The sequence below is a fragment of the Dermacentor albipictus genome, chromosome 3 (assembly GCF_038994185.2).
Source record: "Dermacentor albipictus isolate Rhodes 1998 colony chromosome 3, USDA_Dalb.pri_finalv2, whole genome shotgun sequence".
Classification (NCBI taxonomy): domain Eukaryota; kingdom Metazoa; phylum Arthropoda; class Arachnida; order Ixodida; family Ixodidae; genus Dermacentor; species Dermacentor albipictus.
Genome location: NC_091823.1, coordinates 175,039,917 through 175,055,561, shown reverse-complemented (window position 1 = coordinate 175,055,561; position 15,645 = coordinate 175,039,917). Strand labels below are relative to the sequence as shown.

The following is a 15,645-nucleotide window of genomic DNA, read 5'->3' as shown; positions in this document are numbered from 1 at the left end:
GGGAAGTTAATTATGTTTTAATTGGAACGCAGCAATACAATGCAATACTGTTGATATATGCCTCACTGTTGCATTTTCTCAGCTGCTACGTTACATTTTTGTGATCCTGACCTAAATCCCATTGACTCCCATGTGTTATGTTCCCATTTGACATGCCGCCATTCTATTAACGTTCCCTCATCTTGCATTGTTTAAACATGACTGACTGTTACGTAAACTTGGCAGTGCAGAGGAAAGTTTGCTCTCTCATGTTGTATCAAGCAACTGGTACTTTGCAACAAGCAACCGAAGTGGCAAAAGCCAGGCACTGCACAAGTAGCACAAGCATAGTGGGCTACTGGGAACCATGCGCACTGGGCCAAATCCGCCAAGCACTGGCCTACATTTTTTCAGGGGCCAGCAAGGGTCTTATATATGTTACATGGGTAATCACTGGTTCTCTTTAGTCAGTTTCACTGGAATAGAGCTGTATTATGCGGTGAAGCATATCAAAAATTGTTCTCTGCTGCTTGTGCTTGTTTGTTTGTTTTAGGGGTGATGGGGCCCTTCAAGCTGCTTTTATGCAGCTTTTTTCCCATCGTACTGAACCACAAATGCACATTTCTTGTGTACCGCTTGGTTAAATAAACCCAAACCCCAAAGTTGAAAGGGGCCACTGTCACGCTCCGTTTTCCGTCACAGTATGAGTGCCGAGATTTCTAATGGCTGTACTGGCAGCCATACAGAGCTGTTTCTGACGTTGATGGTGTGATTTGTGGCCTTCCTCACTGTTACGTTTTCCTCGCTGTTACATTTTTTTCTCCTGTGATCCCTTGAAAAAATATATTAACAGGGTAAATGAAAGTGTGCAGAAAAAAAGTACTTGCTGCACGTGGAAGCTGAACCCCAACCTCCATTACACTTGAGTTGCTGTACCAAAGGAAAGTGCTAAGTCCAGCGAGATTGAAAGATTAGCCTTCTATAATGACTTTGTCATTGGTAGCGCGAACAGAGCTCTTGTAAGTGATAAAATGATGAAGATTAGAGTGGCACCACCTATTTTGAACTATGAGTAAGGTCAGCACTGGCTTATTCAGAGCATCAGGAGATGAGGGTCACATGAGTGTTCATTTTGGCACAGGCAATTAAACTTGAGCAGCTGCAGGGCCTTAGGTGGCTATATTTTACACAGTGATTTCATATATTATTAGCATGCAGAAAAACTTGATAGTCTTCTGCACAAATATGCTATCGATTTGGCTCAGCTTGATATTTTCCTTTAGTGGCCCTTTAAGCTACTGATGGTGGCCACACTCCTATGCACAAACTTAGATGTTTGTGTATTTTTATTTATTTATACAATACTCCCAGTCTTCGTCTTATACAATGAAGAAAAAATATTTAGCACAGTAAAATAACAAATTACGGTAGAAAATTATCGAAGCTCTTAATGTTGCTTAATATGTTTGGCAGCAGCAGCTAGCTCCAGTCGGTTGCTGTTCTTGGGAACAAGGAAAAGTGTTTGTTCTGCGCGTAAGGGGATTGTTTGTCACGATGTCTTGTTAGTTGTGTCATTAGAGCATTTATATATGAATTGATACTCATTGACGACTTAATCTTTAGCAGAGAAAGAAATGCTAGCCATAGATATTTACACCAAGCTTCAAGTATTGGTATGCCGTGGTAGTTTAAGGAAGTAGAAGAGTTGGTAGTACGAAATGTTTAGATGGTTATTTGGACAGCTTTTTGTTGAATCATCTCCAAGGAGGCAACGTTAGTCTCTGGGACTGGATTGCAAACTGTGCTTGTACACTCTAGTGCATACTCCAAGTATTAGCTCTGGGAGTATTAGCCCTTTGCAGCCATGGCAGCTGATCTGGAAATTATTTTAACCCTAGTATGTTGGCATAGAAGCAGCAAGTTGTGCCAATAAGCCGTCGTATACATTCTCATGGCATCAAGACTGCCACATTTGAAGCCCTCATTATGCAGTGAGCAAGTATAATACGAGAATCCAAGGGCTGGATTTTTTTTTGTTTGTTTGTTTTGGTCGTAACCAAAGGAAGTGAAACAGATGATGAAGCCAGGTTGCACTGGTGCAGTTGGTGGCAAATGTGCTTAGCTGGACTTCTCAAGATGGCCTTGTGAGTGCACAGATGAAGGCGATCGGCGTTGGGACTTTGGGGAGGGGTGTTCATTGTATATTGATGGCAAAGAGCAGAGCGAGGTATAAGCTGCCTTTCTACAGCAGGATTGATTTTGCACATCTGACATGAAGTTCTGAAGTTGACAACTACGGTGCACACTTGTTCAATTGCACAAGTAGGTGCTAGCCCTAATTTCTTGGCATGCTATACACACGAGCTTGGAAGATAATTCATCGTTGATATTGTAAGTTAGGGGCTTGGTTTTGTGTTAAGTGCCTTAACTGTGCTTACGACTTGAAAGTGATGTGGCCTGAGTTGCAGTACAGGAAGGTATAATGGCATGAACAGTGTTCTGCAAAGGACACGTCCTTGTTGTTGGCTAGGTCTTGTTTGTTTATTTGTTTGTTGTATGCCCAAAGTGAAGTTATCCCTAATTAATGCGTGGGCTTGTCTCATACATTTTAGTACTATTTAGTTGATGTTTTGATGGGTTAACAATTTGAGGCTCTGCCAAACTTGGACGTAGCCACTGCTCAAGGCCTTGGCTGAGCATCAGCTGGGCCTTTATCAGTGGCATCTTACCAGTGTGCCGTCACACGCTCTGTGAATGTAGCTGTTTGTCAGCATGCATCGTTTCCACCTAATTCGATGCTCATGCAGGTGGCACACATGTGCCGTAGTGAGATGGACTACATGGACTCTGCACTGCTGGGTCCTGGCATGCTCTTCCTCAACCAGTACTTCAATACTTTCATCAACGAGTACATCATTCTGCTCGTCTGCCTAGTAAGGCCCTCAGTCTCACTTCTTTGACTGATTTATTTAAAACTGTGGTGTTGCACATTCCAAGGGCAGTTATGACATATACTGTATTTACTCGCATAACGATCGCACTCACGTAATGATCGCACCCCTAAATTTTGTCTTCAAAATTCGATTTTTTTTATTTCCCCTGTAATGATCACACCCCGAACTTGCCGCAGCGATACGTTGTGTGCCCAGTCTAGCTAATAATGATAGCTCTTACCATCTGTCAAATGCTATGCGAACGACTCTTCAAGAAAAACCAAGCGGTCTGCACACACCAAACATTCTTAAGCAGATGCCCCATTTCATTCCTATCACTTTCCACACTTCCATGAAAAAAAAAAAGATACAACCAAACTTGCCTTTATTATGTGTAGGCTTTATAATGGTTGTGGTCAACAAAAACAACAAAAAAGGCGCCTTTCGATTCTTCTCATATGCACTCGTGGGCACGCAACAAATCGGAAGCGGCAACGATAGCAGCCACGTTTACACTGATACGTTAGAAGTGTACCCTATTCATACGCCGACGTTTGTAACACAGCTAAGATATTCGCCCACCCTTAGCGGAAACGGGCCGTATTAAGATAGTAGTGAAGACAAATGCCGTAGTTTCCGCAGCATGCCCGCCATGTGTTTCTATGTCACTGGCAGCTAAGCGCGCCTATCTGTTTCTGTCCCCTCAAAGTGGACATGGCTATGTTATTGCTGCAAACTTGCCGATAATATTCATTACTGATACGGAAGAAACTGTTTAAATGCACCCAATGTACTCTCGAGAAGAAAAAAAATCGCGTTCGACTTGATCCGCTGGCCGCCATTTTTGTTTTGGTGTCCAGCACTACATACAGCGGCAGCCGCCTATTTGTTGACCTGTTGTCATCCCGTAGCACATGCCAGATAAAATTTTTTTTTCTTGCGGGAAATTTAACCCACGTAATGATTGCACTCCTGAATTCTAGTAAAATTTTTTTGACAAGAAAGTGCGATCATTATGCAAGTAAATAGGGCAATTTAGGCGAGGAATTATTTTTCATGTGCGTATGAATGAAACAGAGTTTAAATGCATCCTGTCATCTTGCCTCACAAATTTTGGCACGAAATTCTTCTACCAGTATAATTGTCTATTGCCGAAAATTCACGCAAATTACGGCAAGCAGACGGGGCTGTTTTTTGCAATTACCCCTTGAAAGCTGTTGCCTGTGTTCGCTTAAACATGCCCAACCTTAGCATCACTTCAAATCAGCTTGAAAGATTATTTATTTGAACTTCTAAACTAGATTTCGCATATTGCAAATATTTCCCTCTGACAGGCTGACATTTCTTGTAGAACTAATGTGTTTACATATTGCATATATTTGTGCTTTTTGTATGACATGCACATTGTCTACTGCTATCTTTTTATAATTTATAAATCTGTATTTTGAAAGGTGCTTTCTTGCAAACTCTAGGATCAATATCCTGCTTCTGTTCCATTCTTTAACTTTTTTTTGTCTTACTGTATGTTTCTTATTGATAATTTAAATTTGTGCTTAATGTAGTGCAGTATAATGAAGTCAGTAAAATCGGCCATTTGCATCTTTATATGAAATTTCGTTATATTGAAATCCAACCTATTATGCAAATAAGTACAATCGCCAATGGATTTTTTTTACACGGAAGGGTCTGCAAAGTTTTCTGAATTATCAGCCAAGTGGAAAAACTAATTTCAATAAGAAAAAGAATTAAATCTGTTGAATTTGAGAGTCTGTGACGAAAGATAGTTTCATGCAAAGTCGGCAATATGTTCACATCGGCAGTACGAAGTGATGAAGGCAGCCATGCTTTTGCATCCACTCTGCCTCCATGGCTGATAGTGTCACCCACAGTGGAACATGAAAAGGGCCGCAACGAACACTTTGTCTGCCTCTCCCTTCGGCATGTTTCTGAAACTTGAGATTAAGTACTGGAGTACTGAACATGCGGACAGACAGTGCGCATGACGCCATGCAATCTCGGCCCGCCTGCTCTTTGCACATGTGGCAGATTGCCTCTAAAACAGGGCGTGCGGGCTGTGTATGAGCTCAGCTGCACCGACAGCCACCACTGCCCAGAAAAAAAAAAAAAAGACTATCACACCAGCCTTGGGACCTTGTGCTGCTTGGGTTCTATACAAAACAAAATGCTGCTCCACTTCAGTGGTCCCTCTTGGTTGCGTGGCATGCGATTTGAGAGGTGTTCGGCAAGCAGCTGCTTGTAATGCAACCATTTGACCATCTGTGTCTGCAGAAGTTTCCATTCATTGTCCCAGTATTCCTTCTCAGAGGCAGCGAAATTTCGTTACATTGAAAACACTTCGTTGTATTGAGGTTCTGAATACATTATGTTCTGTGGACAAGAAGGTATAAAAGGTTGATTATTTCGTTATATAGAAAGTTTCGTTACGTTGAAGTGTGTTATATCAAGGTTTAACTGTATTTTGTTCGTATTGCTCGTTTCTGTTATGTTTTTTAATAATTTGTACGCCAACTGCTTCAGATTCGCCTGCCCTGTAATCAACCAATGTCATTCTGATGGGAGGTGCCCCGAACAGTTTTCACTTTGGGACCTCTTGCTATAGGACTTATATTCTAAGACACTTATGTATCTTTATGATGTGACAACAGACTTCAACTTCAGTGCATTGCAGTGGGATGCAGTGTTCTCCATATGTGCTGTATACCAGAAAGATATATGCGGATGAATTGAGTACCGTATTTACTCGAATCTAATGCGCCTTTCTTCCGATAAAACAGGTCAAAAAATTGCGTGCGCGTTAAAATCGAGTATGACCCTAAATCCGTGTTACCATATCGCCATTGGCATTTGAAAAATGGCCGCCTCGTACGCGCTTCTAGCCTACCTGCCGTAGCTTCCTCCATGTGCATACCTCCATGTTGTACTTGTAACCAGGCGCTCGTGTACAACCTGTCTTCCCATTTTGTGCATTTATTCAATCAGCGTGGAAGCACCGACTGCGATGACACGCTGAGTCCGCCATGATGCCGCATTTAAAAGGAAAGTTATCATGTGCGTGGAGACGGACAGAAATCAGGCCGCATCACGGGCATTCGCAGTTGCCGAAACTAGCATGCGGGACTGGCGCAAACAAACTATATTTTTGCCAGCAAAGCAACAAGGAAGGGTTTCAGTGGACTGAAGCAGGGCTGCTTTGCCAAAATAGAAGAGCTGCTCGCAGAATACGTGCAAGAGCAGCGAGCGGCACAGTGGCCTGTGAAGGCCGATCTGCTCAAAGTACGGGCGATGCAGTTAGCCCTACAGAAAGGGCTAATGTAGAGTGACTTCAAAGCGAGCAGGTGCTGGCTATCAAATTTTATGAAAAGAAAATACTTTTCTCTTGGAAGGCGGACACGTACATGCCAGAAATTGCTAGAAGAAAATGAAGAGAGATTGCACAGTTTTCAGCGCTACATTTTGAAGTTGCGCCATAGAAATGGCTACCACTTCGGACAGATAGGAAATGCTGATCAGATGCCGCTCTACTTTGACATGCCTGCCACCACAACCGTTGAAAAGAAAGGGGCGAAGGAAGTGCGCATTTTGTCTACTGGCTACGAAAAGCTAGTCACCGCAACGCTTTGTTGCACTGCGGACGGGCACAAGCTGCCCCCGTATCTTACCTTCAGGCGGAAGATGCTCCCGAAAGGAATTGTGTTTCCGAGTAGCGTGATTGTGCGCACAAATGAAAAAGGTTGGATGAACACGGACTTGGTTGCTGACTGGATTGGCAACATTTGGGGGAAGAGACTCGGTAGCAGTTTGGGTCTGCGTGGCATGCTTGTGCTCGATGCCTTCCGGTGCCACTTTGACCAGCACATCAAGGACAAGCTGGCTACATGCAACACCGACCTTATCGTGATACCTGGCAGCATGACATCGCAGCTCCAGCCGCTCGATGTTTGCTTGAACAAGCCAGTGAAAGATAGAATTTGGGCTCTCTACACCGAATGGCTTGTCAGTGGCTGCCTCAAATTCATGCCCGCCAATAAAATGAAGCATGCCTCGCTGTAGGACTTTTACTCTGTAGCGCTTTACTGTAGTGCTCTTTTCTTCAAGTAAATTAGTCCACCGTCCTTCTTCCCGTTTTCTGCGTTTACTCTATCATCATGGAAGTGCCGATTGCAAAGACATGCCAAGTTCCTCACAATGTAGCAATTAAAAGGAAAGTGACCACGGGTGCGGAGACATACGGAAATCGAGCCGCATCACAGGCGTTCGGAGTTCCCGAAACTTGCGTACGGGATGGCGCAAACAGGAGAGGCGTACTTCCGCAACTGCTGCTCACGGCACGGCTGCGCGGCCCCCATCTTCAAAGCGATGTGCAATGAGACTGCGCATCTAGGTGCACCACGCTGTGTTCTCGTCGCTTAGTTCACTTTGAACCAAGAGGCCACACAAAGGTCGATTCGCGTGGTTCTGCTACCACACTTTCTTACTCCAGTGTTTTGATAAAGAGTTTCTATGGTCATCGAGTGAGACGTGCTCATGTTTGCCTGTGTCTGCGCAGCATCATGCTTGTTAATTTTGTTGGTAAGGAACGTTTAAATGTTTATATGGGCGATACAACTACTATCCTTACTTTTCATATAGCTGTCTACTAATTTGCTATCACAATGGATGTTTTGCCTTTCGGGCGAAACTGCGACTTTCTTTATTTATCCCAACTTTAGTGCATTGGGAGTAAATATTTGTTTTTCCAAGTAAGAGAGAGTTGTATTTCTACAATGAATGAGGTGCGCGGTAATGTAAAGGACTTTTCTTTATTTAGGTTACGGCAAACGGGTGCGCGCTACAATCGAGGGCCCGTTAGAGTCGAGTAAATACGGTAATATCTGTAACACGGTATGAAGGCGAAGGGTCAGTTTAGCCTGCTTTTCTCTTAAGAAGATATCTTGATTTACATTCCGGTTGATATGGTACGAGCCCAGTATTTTTGACGTTGCCAATCCGGAGCCTTTTGCTAACTCTCAGCTCAGTGTGCAGCTTCAGGATGCCAAGCCCCCGCAATATTTCAACACGTGGCTTGTGTGTGTGCAGGTGTACTCGGTGGCGGACCTTCTGCACTACTCGGTGATCGTGTGCAACCAGATCTGCGCCCACCTGCAGATCCCACTGCTGCGGATTGTGCCCAGGTATGCTGTGGGCGCCTCCCCTGCTTCCGCGTCGGTCTCCTCCGACAAGGTGTCGGCCACCCAGTCACAGGCCGGTGAGTGGTTGGGCTCTTCTTGCTTTGGGTGGCAGGCTTGGCCAATGGCCCTGCTGTGAAGCTGCAGCTTGAAAAGTAATGGCATGTCAAATGGGTTCCTACCGTTCTCTGACTGACTTTGCAACTGTGCGGGGCTCTCTTGAGATTCGAGCCGGGGAAAGCATACCAGAGCCGAACATTCAGCTGCTCCCAGAGCAATTGGAGGAGCAGAATCGTATTTAATTTTATTTGCGCTCCCAGCTCAAAGACAGACCAGGTGAATGCATTCTGGATGCTTGATTTTCACTAGCCAAATGTAAAGTGTGCTGGCAGAGTGCTTGAAAGCGACTAGTCGAATGGGGGGGGGGAGGTGCCGTAAAACTCTGTTCCTCTATGCTACTATGTCCTATGGTTAAGGTGTACTACACGTTGACTTGTAAACACGGAAGTAATTTTTCTTAGTACTTTAAGCTGGAGAAAGGCTTTTCTACTGACTTTTGTGTCTGCAACTTTGAGATCACATGTGCGGCTGTAGATGTGAGCAAGAACCTCGGCAATCTTGATCTGTTTTTTAACATGGCGCACAATTACTTGCAAGCACAGGTTGTCTTGATTGTGAAACACGTAATGTTTTACATTAATGGGGAAAGCAACCTCCTCACTGAGCGAGAGATCTAGCAATTCTCTAGCACAACAAATTTTTCTTGCAGTTTTCAGCATAATTTCTTTGAAGAACTTGTTTGGCCTTCCTTTATAGCAGCTTACTGGATGTCAGCCTTTGCTGTTTACAGATCTTTTTTGCAGTGGTGCTACATTTAGTGTGTGAATGGCAGAATATGCAGGCAGGGTTCTTGGCTACACGAACTTCAACTTTGTATGTGAACAGACCATGCGATGATGCTTTTTTGTTGACAAAACCTCAACAATGCTACCACAGAGTGGAGCTCCTTTCTCTGAAATAAAGCCAAACAGCTGCAGTGTTTTTGGGGGTGAGAGAAAGACGTAGAAGTAGACAGCCAGGAAAGATTTTCACATGCTGTTCAAATTTTTATGCATTTTCAAGTTTGCGTGTACTAGTCAAATTTACTTATTGCAAGCACTGTGTAAACTTCTGCAAGGATGCCACTTGTATTTATTTGAGTGCCAATTCTCCTTGGTTCATACCTTTGCTTGTGTGTCGTGACAAGACAGCTAGCATTTTGTTTTATTTTGGTACCAATCACTACCCAAGTAATGGCATGGCAGCTTCTTTGGAGCTAGAGCACCTTGAATCCATTTCGGGAATAATATATACAGCAGAAGCTTGTTAAGCATAACCTCGAGGGACCAGATAAATAATTCCTGTTAATCGGAACATAACAGGAATTCCGGTTACTAAGAAAGATGTGCGGTAGTGCAGCACTATATGTCACACACGCACTTAACACTGTTAGCATGTTAAGGGGGGAGTGGCTTTCACATAAAAAAAAAATGGCCAGAAAAATTGATTTTTTTGAAAATCAAATTTTCAGTTTCTATAACTCTTTTTCTGTCTGATTCCCAAATATCATCACTGTAAACCACGTAGAAGTGCTCTACAAAATTCGTTTTGTCAGCCAAGGCGGCGAGAAATCTCGCGGAAATCGAGAAAGAACAGCATTTTTCAAGCCAGAATATCTCCTGAACGGTGCAACTGAGCGCCGCCTTCTTGGTCTCATTGGAAAGCACTTTTCTCCATCTTCAAATCTGCTGCTTCACCTATCTCTTCCATACAGAAACAAGTACACAAAAAGTAAATGATTGAAGGTCATGCCGGAATCTGCGATTGGCCGCACCCGTCGTGGCTCCAGCGCGGTTTGCCATTGGTCCAGTGCTCGCGTCGTCTGCTCAGCTCTTTGCACCTCGTGAGTCTGGCCGTCTCCACTCGCCGTAATCTCGACGTGTCAAAATGGGCGCTACGCAGAAATCGCAGTAGCGTGGCTGATACCTACGCTTGTGGACGTCTCAGACTTGCAGCTAAGCATTCCTAGCATCGGTGACGCGGACTTCGCGACCAAGATTCACGCATGGAATCCTCGGACATGCGACTAAGCCTTTCAGCACTCGGTGTTTCGGAATTTGTGACCAAGCACATCGTGCATGCAATACTCGGACCCACGGCTAAGCATTTCGCACATAGGGAGTCTCCGACTCGGCGATCATGCACATTGCGCGTGGATTTCTCGGACCCTCATCTAAGCACTTTGTGCATCTGCGCCTCCGACTGCGCGACTAAGTACATTGAGCGTCGACTCCTCAAGCCCACGTCTAGACATTTCGTGCGTTGGCACCTCGGACTGCAGTTTGTGCGTCGGCTATTTCTGTCTGCGGCTAGGCATCTCCCACATTGGCACCTCAGACCCGCAACGAAGCATATTGCACGTTCACTCTATTACCATATTGTCATGATAGCTCGTAACAATATCTATCATACCACCCCTTCATGAAGAGAATTTCATCATGAGCTCTGTTCACTAGGCCCTTTGGGCTGGCACAGACACCTGGCTGCAGAAGTGACTGAGGCATCGTACAAAAGTACAATTCTAGAAAGCACCTAGCAGCGGTATATCTATCACTGGCTCTGTGATCCTAAGTTCTACAGCCATTGTCAAGTAAAGATTACTTGAAAGGCTGCTGACACTCAGAGCCTTCATTCAGTAACAAGATCAATTCTACCAAATGAAAAAAAAAAATCCCTCACTGACTGTACTGGAGGCTGCTATCAATCAGGCAGCCTGCAGGTACAACACTGGATCTATATTTATCCCCACACAGAGTTCTGCACGTCACTTGGTTTGAAACCCAGGCACCATGCTCTTTGTAGAGCTGCAGCAGCAAAGGATGCCATATAAAAAGAAAGGGGGGGGGGGGGAGCACAACAGACCAGAGGTCACATACACAAGAAGCCCCACATCACAAACACCTCAACGAATACAAATTTAGTGCCTTTTAGAGAACTGAAGAGAAGGTGAACTTTGAGAGTTGTTTTCTCAAAACTGCTTTTTTTTTTGCTTTTCTGCTCAGTTTCTGGAGCTGATTTGTTTGTTACCGTTTGGCATATTTTTATTCCTTTTTCTTTTGTCATGTGCCTTAGGCTATAGTGCATGTCGCGACATTCTCGCTTTCTTATCCTGACTCTTTTCAAGTTTACGATATGGCTATATGTCTATGCCGAAAGTTTGCTTGATGCGAAGGTTACATAAAAAGTGACACTCCGAAAAATTTGTATTGCAAAAAAAAGAAAGCAAGAATGTCATGACCTTCATCATGCATTTAGCCATGCAATCAGTACTTGACAAGCCATCTATCACGTTTTTAATTTCACCAAGCTCTCCAGAAAGTTATAGAGAGAAAAATTCTGCTCAATAAAATTCAATAAAATGTTTTGAAGATATCGCTCTGAAACTTTTATGGAAGCACCAGGGAGACAGTCTAAACATTTGTGCCAATTTTCATCAGAATCGATGAATAAGGAAGTTGATTTTTAAAGCCACGTCCCCCTTAAGCATAAAGGAATCAATGTAACAGCTCTTTATCCCATAGTTTAAGTGTGGTTTGCAATTGCAGAAAAACAGATTTCACAACACCGAAAAAAAAAGTTTCCTCATTAACCGAATGTCAAATTACCGAGGGTGTTAAGAAAAACAAATGCATGCTATGCCAACCTGCTTTTATTTACTGAAGGAATCGGTAAATCCTCTTTCTATATTGCACAAAAGCAGTGCAGAAGCAGCAGTTCTCAATCATCTCATGACTGATTAGTGCTCGCAACGGCGAATACCTGGGACTTCCTTCCGAGTGTGGCAGCAGCACATGTCTTCACCAAAGACGTGCCTTTCACAATTGCGTGCACATCCCGTTAATTTTTTAGCTCTTGAACCTGATCGTCAACAAATTATCTGTACATTACAATGCAGCTGGGGCTCTTTATTCTCGACAGCTTTGCACTGAGTTAGAATGAAACTACTGTTTGCTGCAACTTCTGCGAATGAAACTGCAGCCACTGTTGACACGATCATGGACGGCAACCTTGCTGTTCTGAAGGCACATGGCCGACACACACCTAGTCAAAAGAGAACTGCTCTGTTTCCTGCAACAACTGCGTATGAAATCGTGGTCACTATCGACACAGTCATAGATGGCAGCTACGCAGTTATGAACGCCTGCGGTCAGCGCAGTGTTATGCGTGATGGTAAACGCAAGAATAAAAGCTTTAAAGGCACGAATAGTGATGAAGCGTTCCAATCTTGCCGTCTTTTACGTACAATTTCCACTGATGACTATGGTGATTTGGACTGCCTCACTTTGTTTCGGTTGAATGCTAGTGCTGTTCTTGTTCTTTTATGTCGTGCATTTGCAGTGCTCTGTGCTCACTGATCTCCTAGAGTTGTCTGAATTAAGTGATGTGCAGCCACATCTGAATTACCAAGAGTTTGACTAAATAATGCACACGCCTACCGGGACCAGAGGACGAGTCCGAATTATCTGATTTTCCAGTGTCTGGTTTTCTGAATTGTCTGATTTTCCTAATTGTCTGATTTTTCTAATTGTCTGCCTTTCCGAATTGTCTGCCATTCCGAATTGTCTAATTTTTCAAATTGCCTGATTTTTCAAATTGTCTTATTCTTCAAATTAGCTGATTTTCCGAATTAACTAGGGTTAAATTAACTAGGTTTTCATCATCATCATCATCAGCCTATTTTATGTCCACTGCAGGGCAAAGGCCTGTATTGGAACCATATTTTTTCTCCCGGTATATTTCCCATTTACTGGCTACTCCATCCTGCGGCAACTGCGCCTTTGCCTGCCTGTGCTCTCATGATGCTTTCTGTCATTCGGCGATCGCTTCTCATATTTCGCTGTTCCACCAGCTTCTTGGTTTCTTTTTTCCTTTCCAACGAGCATGTTGCTTCTCTTTGCGTATTTCTGTCGTTCTTGCACTTAGAAGCTCACCAAATGCCCACTCTTTGCTTGGCCATTTGCCAAGTTCTTCCTAGACCTTGTGACTATATTGGCTATTTGCGCAGCGTTCAAATGTCAACTGGCCATTCTGTGCTTCTTGCTCTCCTTCGCAGCTACATATGCCATGTTCAAAATTATGCATTTATGGTCACTCCCTAAGCTGCTATACCCTTCCTCGTCAACGACCATTTCTCTCAACTTATCATGGATTTCTTTTGTCACCAGGCATTAATCAATGGTCGATTGCTGGTTTCCCACATGATCTGCCCGTCACACTTATTCCCTGTATTCACAACAAAGAGGTTATGTTGCTCATAACAATCTAGCATTGACTTCCCGTTGTTGGTATAGCCATCTGGATCCTGTATGTGGGCACTGATGTCACCTAATAGGATAATTTCGGCATCATTCCCGAAGCCCTCAATATCGGCACTTAGGCATTCCACTAACTCTTGATTCTTCTTTCAGTAATTATTTCCAGACCACAAATACATTACGCCCAGCCAAGGTTTCTTTCCACTCATTGTACATGATAACCAAAGATGCTCTTGAGGTTTCGAATGTACTCTTTTGTGTTTGGCTCCCTGATGGATGAGCATTCCGACTCCCCCTCCCTTTCTTTCCGACTTAGTTCTGTTGCACCCTTCTCAAACATTATTCTCAATCACTGGCAGCTTTTCTGAATCTCTAAGGTGCGTTTCTGTAACCACGGACACCCCTATTTGTTCTCTAACTGCTCCTCAATTTCTACCCACTTTTCCTTTCTTCTGCGGCACTGCATGTCTATGTAGCCTATTGCATGACGAGCTTTTTTTTCTTGCTTTCCTCCTTTTTCTGTTATCGACAGCGATGCTCTTCTGATGTTCCCCTAGGGGACCGTCTTCATTACTACCTACACTGGCCTCCTGATAGCCCTTGGGCCCTGCAAAAAAGCAACCGTGCGACCAGCAAGCCACCAGCCCACTTCTCGTACAAGCCTGTAATTGAAGTGGATCCCGTCTCGTTCAAAACCACCACACCTTCTCACTTCCATGTTTACTTTGACAACCTTGAAGCCTTTCTCTCGGCTCATTTTGCACATGGCCTCTTTAGCAGCCACTATGCCTCTTTGTACGTGACTGTCACATACAGGCACCTCCGGCACCATGCACACCAGTCTGCACCTCAGCGAACAGCTCGTGCAAGTCGTCTACCCCCTTTGCCAAGTGCTGGGCTAGTTCTGTCCCTTTTTTGTTTAGGACGTCGTTTAGCCCCCTGCTACTACGACAAGATTCCGTCTGTGAGCTTTGCTTTTGCTCACGCCATGACAGCGCCCAGTGTCTGTGCTGGAAATGTACCTACCGCCACTCTTGTCACCTTTTACCCTCTCTACAATTGCCCCTGAGCATGTGGCCAGGTTTGAGTCGCTGGTGATAATCACCCTTTCACTCTCTCCTACTGCTGAAGCCTCTCCCTGCTTCCCTTTGTCGTCTTTTTCTGTGCAATTTGGACTTGACAAGGGGCATTGACCTCTGCATTCCTGCTTCTTCTTTGTGGCTGCATCAAGGTAGGTGCAGCTCTTTCCCGCTACCCCGTCCCCAGGTTGCACGCATTCACATGCTTTGCTGACACTCCCTCTCCTGTCACATCAGCAGACTGCATTCCATTGTCACAGCCATTCTCGTTCACGATGGCGATCCTGTTCAGCTTTTTCTTGGCTGCTTGGTCTTTTTTCCACCGCCTTCCATGCATCGCATTGCATATTTAGCTCATTTTTGAGCTCCTCAACCTGTTTGATAAGCTCATCCTGGAAAGTCACCATTTTCTTCAGCCTAGCTTCAACATCACATTTTCTGCCGATTGACTCGAATTCTTCTCTATTCTCATCCGTCCCGTCGTCTACCATGGGGGATCCCGCGCACTCTGCATGCTTTAGTCTTTCTTGCCATGTGTTGCACTTGGCTTTTTCTAGTACAAACACCGAAGCTTTCAAAGCATGTGCCTTCTAGCAAATGCCGATACGCACAGAATCTGCAAATGCTGCAAAGTAATTATCACCAATGATTTAGAAGCAATAAATGCCGCACGGATTAAACGTATGACACGTGTTCAAGCACGTGTCCACACTCTCGCTCTATTACTAAAGCAATATTCCCGATACCAATGCACACGCACTACAACCACTAATAGCAAATAGGCTTGCGACTTCCAAACTACTATTGCATCATCATCATCATCAGCCTGTTTTATGTCCACTGCAGGACGAAGGCCCCTCCCCATGATCTCCAATCACACCTGTCCCGCGCCAACCGATTTTAACTAGTGCCCGCGAATTTCCTAATTTCACCGCTCCACCTAGTCTTCTGCTGTCCTCTACTGCATGTCCCTTCTCTTGGTGCCCATTCTGTAACCCTAATGGTCCAACGGTTATCTAACCGGCGCATTACATGATCTGCACAGCTGCATTTTTTTCTCTTAATGTCAATTAGAATATCGGCTATACCCATTTGCTCCCCTGATCCAAACCAC

General features: G+C 44.3%; 1 protein-coding gene across 7 annotated transcripts in view; it reads left to right on the top strand.

Moving 5' to 3' along the window:
- Positions 1-15,645, top strand: part of bbc (choline/ethanolaminephosphotransferase 1 bbc) — an 83,806-nt gene that overhangs the window by 44,794 nt on the left and 23,367 nt on the right. For all 7 annotated transcript variants that reach the window (XR_010564410.1, XM_065432025.2, XM_065432029.1 and 4 more), the window contains 2 exons: positions 2,787-2,912; positions 8,010-8,178. Coding sequence is in view for 6 of the 7 variants with exons in the window: in XM_065432025.2 (XP_065288097.1) it covers positions 2,787-2,912; positions 8,010-8,178 (295 nt within the window). In the remaining variant the exon portion in view is untranslated. The remainder of the gene's footprint in view (positions 1-2,786; positions 2,913-8,009; positions 8,179-15,645) is intronic.